We start from the raw sequence: 12,818 nt of genomic DNA on the forward strand, positions 1-12,818 counted from the left end.
ACTGCTGCGCAGGGATTCAGTGTAATTATTTTATGTCATGCCCGTGGAAAGTACACTGATTCCTCAATGCTCTGAACTTCTAGTCCACTAACCACGAGCTCACTCCGCTAACTCATCACTTCTAATGTCTTTTAATGTCTGCTGAACGAACCTAGAGTGCGTTGCAATCCGCCCTTCCCTGTGTGCATTCATATGCCAACCCACTACCCCAGGTACACCATACATAGTTTTTATGAACCCTATTGTCGAGAGGCCACTGCAAGTACGTCTTTGCAGTAAACGTACGTGTACTCTACTGCTGCGCAGGGATTCAGTGTAATTATTTTATGTCATGCCCGTGGAAAGTACACTGATTCCTCAATGCACTGCAGCACAACAAATGACTCGTGGGCACGTTCCTTCGAGGAGAGACGCAACTTCGCCGTCCCCCTACCCAAAGTTCCTTAAGTCACCGCAAATCCAGACGTACGGGTCAGTACTCTCGAGCTAATGGCCCTTGCTGCGTTACACAGCCGTGAAGGATGTCACGACGCAGTTCAGTGGTACTGATCCATTACTACTGAAGAACTGAGCACCCAACTGTTTAACCCCCAACCCCCCCGCCAGCCCTCCCCGCCCCTTTGGCCCAGGATAAGCAGCCCAACTGCTACACCCCGTAGGCCGATGCGTTAGCATCATTAATATAGTATTTGCAAGCTGCAGAAGACAGAAAGCCATAATGGAATCATGGGTCCACTCCGCGCTCTGCGTAGTTACGCAAGATGGCGACTTTCTTCGGACCGATAATAGTATCCACGTCCAGAACTTTTCCATTGATGAATGCAAGGACTCCATCCTTGTTCGCCATGTAATCCTTCTTGATTATTTCAATGTCTGCCTTTGTCCTATCTGCTAGCTCATTCGTCAGGGAATCATCCTGGCCAAGACGCTGAGCAAGGGCACAGCCGCAGATGCAACACATATACGGAAACAGGCAAAGGCACAATCTTTCGCGGACTCCTTTCCTTTTCGCTCTTTTCGAAGCGGGAAGCCGCCAAGGAATTAGGGAGAGGCAACGGTCTGCGCTTATGGGTGCGAAAACATGTAGCTGCTTTCTAACCTGTTCAACTTCGACTTTGAACCTTTCCTCCTCCTTCAGGCGAAATGCTTTGAGCTCCTCCTCTGCGGATGCGCGAGCATCCTTCAGCATCTTGACACGATCTGCAGAACAGTGACACAACGCGATTGCCGCTTATGGTAACTCCACAAGCTGTTTTGTACCGGATGTGCACTTATCATACGCTGCATGACGAGGTCAACAGCAAGATATTTGCTCCAACCCTCGATCAATGTGGGACTTCCACACCCCCAGAAAGCGCTTATTCACATCAGCAGTAGAACTGACACATTGCTAAAAAAACCCTGAAATGCAGCTTACTTTCTCTTGCCTTGTGTACAATCTGCTCGGCTTCCTCCTCTGCCCTGAGCAGTTGTTGGATCAAAGCGTTTGAAGTCTTCATCTTTTTCAAGTGGTGGCACCGGAGACGAGAGGTGCAGGATCCAACAACAACTCAAACCCGAAGGCTGCCACAGTCCGACCTCCCTGGCGACTAGCAGATTCTGACTCCGGTAAAAGGAAAGCGTGGGTGGTGTAACCGGTGACGAGGACAGCAGATCAGCACTTCAGTGCACACCAGCAGTGAACTCCAGCGTGTCCTCCAAGGAAGAGCCCGAAATCACTACGGTTTCATCGGTTTCCACAAGACGGTTTCCTATTTTAGGCAGTGTACTGCTTGCGCATTCAGGGTGAAACAGAACTCAGAGACCGGACGGGATTTAGCGTCCTCCGGCCCTCCCGTAGCCGCAATCCTATGGCAAGTTGCCCGAATGATGGAAGCTGGATTCTTCAAAAGTCACTACTTCCAAGAATTTTGCACAATTGGCATTTTTGGTGATTTGGCGCCAGCCTTTTCAGAGCCTGTTGCCACCGCTGCGTTCCGTCTAGAATGACGTTGTTCCAGCTACCCAAGCCTCGCCTCTTGGCAGAAATATCACCTTAATTGACCTATGAAACACAATACTTTCCGCTCACAACACGAAACCATCGCACGAGCGTTTCGTCGAAAATCCGTAGGGACATCGGCGCACAGGACTTGCCGGACCCAAACGTTGCCGTTCCTGCAAGCGCATGCATGCATTTGTGGGATCCAAAAGGACAATGAAGCGCTACTTCGTCAATAGCCTATGATATAGTACATAGAATTGTTTGCCAATGCTTTAAATGCAATACTTTTGGGGCCTTTTAGATAGCCTTCGAATTGGCTTCTCGCGATTCCTCTGCAGTGCATGAGAATTCCTTTAACACTTGCGCCTAATATTCTGGGCCCAACAAGGCGTTTCGAGAATAATTACGCACCCTAAAACAGACCTGATGGTGCTTTTTTGGGGGAGAAGAATCGTTGCTGCAGGGACATGCCCACGGGAACGTACTGAGTGGAGTAACTCCCGGCAACCGCTTCCCAGATTGATGCTATCTTGCTGGGGCCAGGCACTGTGCAGCTGTTAGAGAGAGCAAGCAATGACCTTAGAGGAGGGGCTAGGTTCCTTCAGCAACAGCGTCACCGCTAAGGCGTCAGGAGAGCTGGGCAACTTCCTGCGAGGCCGGAGCGACGACAGCGTTGGACACCTCCTGGAGCCCCAAAGCTGTCCAACTGTCCCTAAAAGTGCGAGTGGTAGAGGGTCAACTGGTGCTGCAGACTTCGACAAAAAAACAGCCTTCATATCTCGCTTATCAGAGCAGCTCGCTGCGTTGGCTACGCTCGTTCGACCAACTCGACCAAACGGCGAAAGGGAGCCACAGGAATCGTCTTCTGCTGGAAGCGCTTCACTACCTACTCAGCAGCTCGAGCCTCCGCTAAAATACTTGACTTTAGCAGCTGGGTTGTTAACCTGCATTTGGGGATGGCGCGCCGCGCGGTCGATAGAACGCATAGTTTCTCGGCGCTACTCTGACATTGCATACCAAATTCGTCGGCCCGACGCTTTGAGCGCTCGCATAAGCGCCTTCAAGTTCCTTGTCTTGGGTGGGCTCGTGCTGCCTGGATCAGCTGTTGCCTTCGCGAGTCTGCATGTGGAGGCTCCGCAACTGGCTGGCCAGGTAGGCGATCCTCAGGAAGCCGACGAGACGCCCAAAGTACCCTTGAATATCACTGTGCCTAGGCGCGTCCTCCTCGCTGAAATTCTACCTATCAACTTGCAAGTTGATATGCGCCGGTTGGTGAGCTTCGCTAGCAGTGTAGCTTAATGGCCCCTCTTCCCATGATATATTTTGCTGTAGGCATGAGGGGGGATCTCTCTGCATTCATCTGAGTGATGCTTCTGCCCCTGCGTATTTAAATACTCAGGTTGCGGCCTTTCATGGAGGCCTATCAGAGTTCGTTGAGGCTGTCGCCCCATCCAGGCAGAAGTGGATGCAATGGGCAGCGGGTGCGCGGAAGTCTCACGTCGCTGGCCTCCAGCGACCCTCTGCCCTGCCTTCCCGCGTAGCCACGTGGGACTCAGGTGATGTAAATAAATGAGTGGAACAATTCAACTTGCACAGCCCTTCCAGGGTAATTGGGTACCTGCCACTTACACAGTCACCGCACACCATCCAGTGCACACCAGTTCTGCGTGCTCGTCCTCGGTGCAACGGGTGGGTTCCAACACGCAACTTCAAAGCTGTCGAACCTATTCTCCTACACACTCCACCCACATGAGGACTAGATTTTCCCCAAAAATGCACGGATAAGCAGACAACTATGCAGGGGCCTTCTGTGAGCAGTATGGTGGCACACTCGCGTGGTTTTGGGCTGCCACTGGCGTGAGCAGCATACGAGCCCCAACTACAAACGACAAGCCCTATTCGAAGTTCGTATAGCTGAGTTTACTAAGCCAGAGCGCATGCACCAATCGGCGGGGAGCAAGCTGCTCTCCCCTCTTTCCAACGTTCAGCCGTTGCCGCGTGTAGAGAGGGAAATAAGACAAAAGTGGAGGGCATACAACCCTTTCGCCCACTAATTCCCTTGATATTAAGTTTCGATTCCTGTTCAAGTGCGCTGTTGTCCACGGAACTCGGCACAAGCAGGACACTGCTTTCAGGGCTTCTAGCCTACGGACGTAGGTACTCCACCCTGTCTCCCACATTTCCGAAAAAGGTAGAAGTGGTACCTTGGGCATTTCTTCTGCGCCTAGTATCCTCTACTTCACCATCAGGGGTGGGTATCTGCACGGGCCATTCGCAGTGTTCGTCCTCACTGCATGCGATGGAGGCCCCAACGCCAGGAATTTCCTCTTCTAACGGTCTCTGCAGCCGTACCCGTCAATTTGCAGATCGTGTTAGAATTTTGTGATTTATACTCATCGGGGATGACGGGTATGACTGGCCTTGAAGGATCTAGCTGACCGGCGACCAGGGCACCACGACTGCTGAGCACTTGGGATTACCTGTGCTGTATTAACAAGGTGAAGATGAGCTGCTCTTCATAGTATACGTGTTGTACTTTTAGCTGTAAGGCAGCTGGGAATTGGGTTGCCTCTTTTGCGCGGTCTTTAGTCAGCGGTCCGGCATTCCCTGTCTACCAACAAAGGACGCAGGCACCGTCGCAGGCTACTTGTCAGATGGCGCTCGACGTTCTGTGCATGAAGGCTGAGTTTTGTGGATGCAACACAATTCTTTGCCCGCACCTACTTTCCACAGGGAGAGTTTTTCAATCAATCGTCGTAACCCTGGTCGACACTGTGAAGCCTGCCGCTGATAGTTAGTAATAGATGACTAGATTGAACTGCACTGATTGGCTTTCTTCATCTTCTTGAGGCTTTGGGGATGTCTAGGACTAAAACAGAGCCAACATCTCCTCCGATGGTTGTTGATGCCTACGGGGCTTCTGAGGGCACGGCCGTTTCTGCAGCCTCAGGTACTTCCAGACAGCGTGCACTCTCCATCAAAAAAGCTTGCTTGGGATCCATTAGCTGCGGTCAGCCACGGCAGGCAAAGATCGAGGCAGCAAAGCACGAAGCAGCAAAACACCGGCAGGGGAAGCAGGCAGGGGTGTCAGGAGCTGCTGCAGGCAGCGGACCGCTGCAGCCATTAAGTCGCCGACGCTCGCGAGGCAGTTCAGTGACGTTTGCTGTTGACGACTCGGCGCCATGCATGGCAGCATCAACGGCATCTCGAGCCTCTTCCCCTACAAATGACAGCAGCCGCTGCAAAAAAGTTTCTACAGGACCGAAGAGCTCTCAGCTGCCCGCTGGGACCTCCATGAGCAAAGAAGAATGGCCGGCATTGCCGACGGTGACGGCACCACACTCCTCTTCGGGCACACCCACAACTTCGCTGCGCGTGAGCCACCGGAACTGGCAAAGCAATTGCATGCTTTTGTACAGGCACATAATGTCGCATATCTTGGAATGGCCGACGCTGTCTGTCCAGTGGCTGCACTCTTGCAATCCGTACGTCTTTCATGCAGCCTTGATTCGACTGCAGCACCTTTTGCCTTCCGTTTCCCTTGGCGCAACGCAGGGCCGTCTCAGTTGCCATCATGCCGCGCATGTGGGGCCGCCGAGAGCAGTCCTGCTGCCCTAAACGAACTGTAAGCGCATAACTGATGTGCACATTTCTCAGGCGCTCAAATGGCGAAATTGGACAGACACTGCTGCTCTCGACGCACACAAGTGGCGGCGCGGCGAACTATTTGCTGCTTATGGAGGTGAATAGGCGTTGCTTGACGCTAGTGGACTGCCAGCACAGTTCTTAGGTGATCCTCACTGCCGCGATGCGGTTCCTGCATCCTATTTACTGCTGATCCATTCTGTGTTGCAGGTCAGCTTGCCGTCCGAACCTATTGATGCTTCTGGCCTACACTACGAACAACGGCAAGGCAAGGCTACAGTATTACCTTCTGCGTGCATCATTCAACAGACGTAGAGGCAGCGTGCGCAGCGGGCCGTACCAGGACAGGGCGTGGCTGCATCGAAGTGAATTGCTGCTGTGTAACAGATTACCAAGGTTTTGAATTTGGCGATGAGGACACCCGAAAGTTCACCATCACTGCCCGAATTCCTCATGAAGGCGAGAGCAACAGGTATTATGTTGGGGGGTCGCGTTGTAGGGAGCTTTCAGTATTCACTAACTGCGACATGCGTTGGGAGGCTGTTGCATGCTTCATTGAATGGTTCTTCATCAGCTAGTCAGTTCGCTTGCTATTGGCCATTGGTGTTTTACAGGGCTCGTGTTTATCATGGCAACGACACACTTATTGCGAGCAAGGCTAACGATGGCTGCGGTAGGCGTCAAGTGTTGCTGGTTGCTCAGTGGATTCGCATCTTGCGCTTCGCCGTTACAGTCTCTAATTGCGATGCTTGCTGCCTGCAGCAGAATGTCTCTTGCAAATGTGAAAGGTACGGCAGTATTCCTTGTTTCCTTGTTGCGCGCAGTTTATCTGTTCGATTCGTGCAAATTTGGCCCTGCTCTTTGCTTATCCGACGCGGAGTCTGAGGATAGCCAAATTACTTTACAGAGGAGCCAGATGGCCACGGACGCGGAGCTCATTCTGACAGGCCATACGACTCAAGGGTGAGACGGGCCTTGCACCACGGTGGACTGGTGAGAGTTTAGCTGAGACTGAGCTTTGGGTAACAAGCTTTAGGGTTACACAAGGTTTAGGGTGCGTGTGGCGTTGCTTGCAGGTGGGGCCTAGAGTGGAGTCCCACACGAGAAGGATGGCTGGCCTCTTCAGGGGACGATGGCCTTGTCTGTATTTGGGACACGCGGGCATCTAGTGAGTTTCACTTCTTGCTGTTCGGGTTGCCCGTACAGAATATGAAGACCTGCTCCCTTTGGGGAGGGTAGTGCATGCACTGCAGCTAATCTGGCACTCTCGCTTATATTTTGGGCTGTGCATCGAGCTGAGGTGGGCGCGTTTCGTAGGAGTTGCGTGCCGGTGGAATCGGTTATTATCAATTTGTGTTGCGAGTGAAAATAGGTGTCAAGGATAAATGCTTGAGTCCGGTACACCGGTTAGTGGCGTCAAGTAATCGCAGAGCACTGCAGGTATGCAGCGGACTTACGATCTGGGAAGCGCTGTCTCTTCATTTCCCACTCCTAAGCACCTTTTGCCTTGAGTAAAAATGTAAAAGCCAAGTGCATTCTTGGACCAGAGGCGCATTGATGAGCACTTTCGTGTGCAGGACGTGGCGTGGAAATGCGGGGATGATGCGGGAGAGGTAATTGTGGCTGTTGGCGACGACGGGGAGTTGAACATGTAAGTTCGCTTTTGCCGGTCCTTCGTAAACTTCTCACTCTTCTAGATACCGTATTTTAGCATTATGGTGCACCTGGAGCTTTCGTGCAATTGCAGTTCGGATTCAACGTTTTGCTGTGCATGCTTTCAAGGTGGGACTTACGGGCAGGCACGGTGCCGGTTCACCGGGTAAGTTTTGTGAAGCAGTTCAACAATGCAGCTCTGTAGGAATCAAAAAATGCTTTTCCTAAGCAGTCTAAAGAAGAACAAAATTGCGGCTCTAGCAAGCGCCTTATGCGGATTTTTATCGTGTTTCCCTTCCTGACCTTGTTTTGCAGCAACCCTGTAACCATTCGTGCGCCAACGTCTTGGCTCTGAACCCCTTGGCTCCGAATGTGTTCGCCACTGGAGGCGCAGACGCTGTCCGTATGAATGGCTTTTAGGGAGAAGCTTGAGACATAGGCTTACGCTCCCTTCTTTACTTGTGTCAACTTCGCTTGTCCCCCCATTGCTGTCGAACGTAGTAGGCTGTATGCTATGTGAGAAAGAGCTGATGCTGGGGCGTTGTCTCTCCGGCTCCTTGCAGGGAGTGAGCGTATGGGACTTCCGAGACTTGCGCCGACCAGCCCACCGATTGCTCTACCTAGAGAACGAAGCTCTAACAAGTCTTAAGTGGCATCCACAAAATAAGGCAGTGCTTGCTGCAGGTACAGTAAGACTTCTGCTTCGCTCTCATACGGGTTGCGGTGCGCCTCCTGATGCAGCAAACAGTGCGGCATGCAGTTGTGAGGTAGTTCCCTGTCGAGTTCTCATGTCCTCGTTGCAGGTACGACTGACCGCTTCGTTCGGATTTTTGACTGTTCACTGATTGGCGCTGAGCAGTCCCCAGAGGAAGCAGAGGAGGGCGCGCCAGAAGTAATATTTGTCCACGGGGGCCATGTCGCTGGCATCACGGAAATTGACTGGAACCCGCTGGGGGACAGATTTCCATGGGTGGGAGAAAAACCGAGCCCGTTTCCTCCACTACCCTCTCATGCACTTGGGTGCGTATCAAATTTCGGTAGGTGCGTCATTTTCTTTGGTTCTACAGGTTATTGCATCTGCTTCTGAGGACAACGTTCTGCAGATCTGGCAGCCGGTAAGCCAAAGAGGGAAATGCAAAGCGAGTTAAGCAAGATTGCATTGCTTAGCTCTTTTTGCAATGGGACTTCTCAACATCCATCGCAAACTCTCAAAGAACTAATCTGGAATGCTTGCATCAATTGAAACCCTGAAGTAGTGGAGACCATCGGTAAGTGGGCGGTCTTCCTTCCTGTATTTGGCTTTCGCTGCAGTCTGTAAAGGCTTTTGAGGCGGAGGAGGCAGACTTTATGTGCGATGAAGGGAGTATGGATGAAGAACTGCTTGACTAGGCTTTTTTCATGGGCCTCTTCCCCAGTTGCCTTTGAAACGCTGCGCGGCTTCGAGAAAAGGTCAATAGCGAAGAAACACATAACAGTAGTACTCGGTCTACCCAGACAAACGCTGCAGGGAGAAACATGCCAGGGGTGCATGAGGTAGCGTGCATCTGTCTGCTGTGCGACCGCCGTTACTATGGACCATTGTTTACGTGGCATAAATGTCGCTTGAAGGTCAAAGAGCTTTGAAGCTGGGATCTGCTGAGGTAGAAGCAACTGCACTTCATCTAAAAACTCAGTTGGAGGGCCGGACCGGGCGCAGCCGTAGCAGGCAAATGTCTCCCGCAGCGAACCACTTGCAAAGCCTCTCGTCCCAAGCCTTGTCTTCAGCAGCACAAATACTTGAAAATACAGATTATAAATAAATAAATATATATATATATATATATGACTTCTCAGAGCCTACGGGCTCTGCAGTGCGGTGTTCTCACAAAGTTGACCTAATACTGGGCAGCATGGACGCGTTGGCACGGCGCACCAAAAGTGAGGAACCCACCCTACAGGGTCCTTCACTTCGCATCGGGACGTCTTCGCAAGAACGAATCAACCCAGACGGCCTCCTGCGGGAACCGAGCAAATGGCAGCAACGTCAGGCAGGAAAGGTGCAAAGAAAAAGCAGCAGTTGTTGCCTTTGCTAGCGTGTATATGCTAAATCTGGCCTGCCTGTACAGCTTTTTTGCCGGTCTCCCCTAACTGCCACGGGCTTTGTCTATGACGTCACTGAGGACATGCGTTGAAGTACAAACAGACGCTGGCTGACAGTACCCGTGTGTGCATTTGAGCGACTTACTACCAGTGGGTCTCCCTTTGGTGTGGGCTCTACAGGTTGCCACGCGGCTTCGGCGTCCAAATCAAGATCGGCGTGAATCGCTGAAGGAAGAGCTCGCCTCCAGCGGCTCCTCAGCGACGCCTCCTCTGGCTCCCGAGTTCGCTTGTTGCTGCCTGGCTCTACGAGAGCGTTGTTCCTGTGGCGGCCGTCTGGGGAGTTCAGCGACGCAGCAGGGACTGCTCCTCGCGCCGAGCTGGCTGGCGCCTCTCCCGTAGCTCTCAGATTCCCTGGATGAATGGGAGAACGGGTCGTCCTGACATCTATGGGTGCACTATTTTGTCCCCTCCGTAGGGCATCATCGTCATCTGTAGGTGGCTGCTGGAATGGAGGCGCCGCGCTGCGGTCTTTCGTCTGCAGGACTGGTGAAGCGGCATGCGACGAGCCTCGAGCACGCAGTGAATGAGGAGAATGCATCGACGCATGCGGCGTCTGCAGCTCCCGCAAAACTCCAAGCAGACCCAAGTCGGCTGGGGCGTCAGCTGCCTCGCCGGCAGTATAGACCAGTTGAGATGCCTCCCAACTAGGTCTTCGCAAACCCGCTGTGTGGGTCTGCGGGAACTGCTGTTGGATTAGCTGTGTTAAGCTAGCCTGAATGCCGAATGGGAAAAGCATGTACTTGGCCAGAAATGAAGACAGCTTGTTATTGCTAGTCAGTACTTGCACATAGAGGGCAGCAAATCTCCCTCACGTATGTGAAGGAGCACTAAGGACTATAGGCTGTAGGCTCACGAGTTTGTTGCACTTGTCGGCGATGAAGCTGAGGCTTTCTTTGTAGGTGGATATCTTTGCGTCAGAAGACGCAGGCCGCAGCTGTTGCTGTGCACGCTCAACAATACCAAAGGTTGGGTCTTCGCGAACTTTCTCAAGGGCTTTTACTCTCTCAATTGCCAGAAGCAGCTGCTGCTGTTTCTTCATCAGCTCTACTGACAGCTGTAATCGCACCAAGCGCCACGAACGCATCACCTGACATGCACCTGACCCTCCGCGTGCATAAATCTGATCGTCCTACCGTCCCATTGCTGCTGGTTGCTAGCTTCGCTGGTACGTAGCCACAAGCCACTGATTAGCTAGCTGTAAATCACTGCTTAGCATGCTTTACAGCTGCGCATCCCGCCAGGGTCAGGTGCGCTATATATATATATATATATATATATATTTCGCGTGCCTCTTGGTGTATGTGGACTTACACTCCTGGCTTCTGCGACGACGGACTCTTCCTCCTGGTGCGCCTGACGTGCATCTTCCCATAGTCGAGCAACTTGAGCTCTTAGAGCCTCAACTGCAGTCTTCGCTTCAGCTTTTTTGTCCATGCAATAGCCACATAGTCACAGCACAGCAGTGTAGAGTCGCCCAGCTACCCTGTACACCTGCAGCTGAAGGCGTACGAAATGCATCCACGTGCCTGCCAGTTAAGCAGCTCACCATTAGTGCTGGCAGATCCTGAAGCGATTCGATTCAAGCTAGCGCTCGTCGCCTCCGCACTGCCGCATGTACATTTGTAGTCTCGAGAGAGAACTTGCCACCGATCAAGCCACATCTGACAACACGCCAAGCCAAATCCATAAAGCTACGAATTTGTAGAGACAGGAGCTATCCCTGTCACACGCAAGAACACTCCCCATCTGCCCTTGTGAAAATGAGCTATTCAGCATAGCCTTCCCTCTATCCCAGGCAAAGGGTAACAACAAAAGCAGCTTGAGCATAGGTGGCCAGGGGTGAGAGTGCAACAAACCTCAAATACAGCCAGGCGGCGTTCGTGTACGCTTAAGAATGCCACTGCTTGCAATGCCGGATGCTTGAGAAGCTGCTGCGTCAAATCCTCCGAAGCCTCCGAGAGCCCGCTGCCATCTTGTCCTGGAATGACTGCGCTGCTCGCAGCCGAGGCCTTGACCATCTCAATGAGATGGGTAATTTCTTCTTTAATTGCAGTCTTTGCCCCTGCTCGCAGCTTCTCTAGCAAGGCAGAAGTCATCTCTGAGGGGCCTCCCAGAGTCCGGGAAAGGCATGAGACACAGCACGCATCTACGGAGGAGCAAAATGCCTCGCCTGCCCTTAGGGCTGCCCAGTCGCAGCTGAAAGATCCGTCAGCCTGCCAGAAAGACGACTTTTGCTCGTTTGATTGGGGCAACAAAGGGGGCCAACGGACATTCTTGGACAAAGAAAGCAACCCAACAGTCGAATGCGATGCATCGGCGGCGTCTAAACACTTCTCGTGCAGGTCACTCTGATCACCCAGCGCGTGAAATATCGCAAGGGGCCGTTGGACTTCCCCTAGAGACGTAGAGAGGCTTAATGAACACTGATCAGGCTGGCGTAACGAAGCCATATCCACATGATTGTCGAAAACGCGACTGCATGCAACAGCGGAGTCTGGAGCTGCGGGTATCGTTGCCATTGTAGAACACCCCTCCCCTAACTTGGTACACTTAGGAAATCAAGGCGGCTATCAGGTCAAGACAGTGCTGTGCCAAAATCCAAAACTCAAACGCCTGCGCAAATAAGCCCATGGCGGACTTCTCGCCAGTACATTTTGGCGTCTTGCTGGCTTTGAAGAAACGGCCCTTTTACAATGAGCTCTAAGCAGATTAGTTGAGCGCATAAAGTGACAGCTCTTGGCAATCACTTCCTCCTGTTCCCTCCACTCCAAAATAAGGTGGCACAAAAGCGATAGCCTCGGACACAGGGGCCGTGAGAAGCCTGCGCACAGGCCCGAAGCACCTATTTATAGTAGAATGCTAATAAAAGGAAAGGTTCAAGATCAAATTTTGGTCAACCGCGAAGTCGCGAATGGAACCTCTGACAGCAACTGGGTGATGGGGCCCCCTTCGCTCTTTCCCCCCCCCCCACCCCTTACCGTAGAGGGGACGGAAGCTGGGGTCTTTCTATGGTAGGTTCGTTTATCCGTGTTTAGCAGGCCCTTGTAGAACATATATTTTCAGGAGACTAATTTTAAGAGGGGAGAAATAAGCGTAGGCGGTCTGCAGCACATAGGCCCCATTCCATACTACCACCCACCCGAAGCATCAACCTTCAGTGGCTCTAGGTCAGGTGTTGCTAGCTGTGGCTTGGAGGGGCCCAGGGCCCTGTAGCAAATGGCGCATTCTCTTTCCTTCTTAATATGGGTACATCCCGCATAAAGACACATACAAACATATTTGTATCAAGAAAAATATTTGGATACAGGGAAGGATTTGGCGCCGAAGCAGAGCTCCCCAAGGTGAGCAGTAAACTTGGTTCTGCCAGTCCTCGAGGCCCTGGCCCATTGGTTCACTT

At 52.2% G+C, this 12,818-nt stretch overlaps 4 protein-coding genes across 4 annotated transcripts; 2 read left to right on the forward strand and 2 right to left on the reverse strand.

The window, feature by feature from the left end:
• Nucleotides 1-724: 724 nt before the first annotated feature.
• On the reverse strand, nt 725-1,499 carry EAH_00004470 (vacuolar ATP synthase subunit G1, putative; the record flags this gene model as incomplete). Its single annotated transcript, XM_013396895.1, has 3 exons — nt 725-928; nt 1,100-1,200; nt 1,418-1,499. 3 exons carry the CDS (start codon nt 1,497-1,499, stop codon nt 725-727), a joined length of 387 nt encoding a protein of 128 aa, XP_013252349.1.
• A 1,058-nt stretch (nt 1,500-2,557) lies between these two features.
• On the forward strand, nt 2,558-3,525 carry EAH_00004480 (hypothetical protein, conserved; the record flags this gene model as incomplete). The annotated part of the gene is made up of 2 exons (XM_013396896.1): nt 2,558-3,252; nt 3,384-3,525. The coding sequence occupies 2 exons, from the start codon at nt 2,558-2,560 to the stop codon at nt 3,523-3,525; spliced, it is 837 nt and encodes a 278-aa protein (XP_013252350.1).
• Nucleotides 3,526-4,843: 1,318 nt separating this feature from the next.
• EAH_00004490 (WD-40 repeat protein, putative) lies at nt 4,844-8,671 on the forward strand (the record flags this gene model as incomplete). The annotated part of the gene is made up of 11 exons (XM_013396897.1): nt 4,844-5,359; nt 6,017-6,302; nt 6,454-6,592; nt 6,706-6,797; nt 7,002-7,069; nt 7,177-7,280; nt 7,412-7,448; nt 7,598-7,685; nt 8,086-8,252; nt 8,350-8,397; nt 8,594-8,671. 11 exons carry the CDS (start codon nt 4,844-4,846, stop codon nt 8,669-8,671), a joined length of 1,623 nt encoding a protein of 540 aa, XP_013252351.1.
• Nucleotides 8,672-9,225: 554 nt separating this feature from the next.
• Nucleotides 9,226-12,074, reverse strand: EAH_00004500 (hypothetical protein, conserved; the record flags this gene model as incomplete). Its single annotated transcript, XM_013396898.1, has 7 exons — nt 9,226-9,276; nt 9,507-10,133; nt 10,275-10,508; nt 10,733-10,824; nt 10,968-11,082; nt 11,278-11,853; nt 12,060-12,074. The coding sequence occupies 7 exons, from the start codon at nt 12,072-12,074 to the stop codon at nt 9,226-9,228; spliced, it is 1,710 nt and encodes a 569-aa protein (XP_013252352.1).
• Nucleotides 12,075-12,818: the final 744 nt, after the last annotated feature.

Source organism: Eimeria acervulina, genomic scaffold (genome assembly GCF_000499425.1).
Source record: "Eimeria acervulina Houghton genomic scaffold, Eah_scaff17, whole genome shotgun sequence".
NCBI classification, from domain to species: domain Eukaryota; phylum Apicomplexa; class Conoidasida; order Eucoccidiorida; family Eimeriidae; genus Eimeria; species Eimeria acervulina.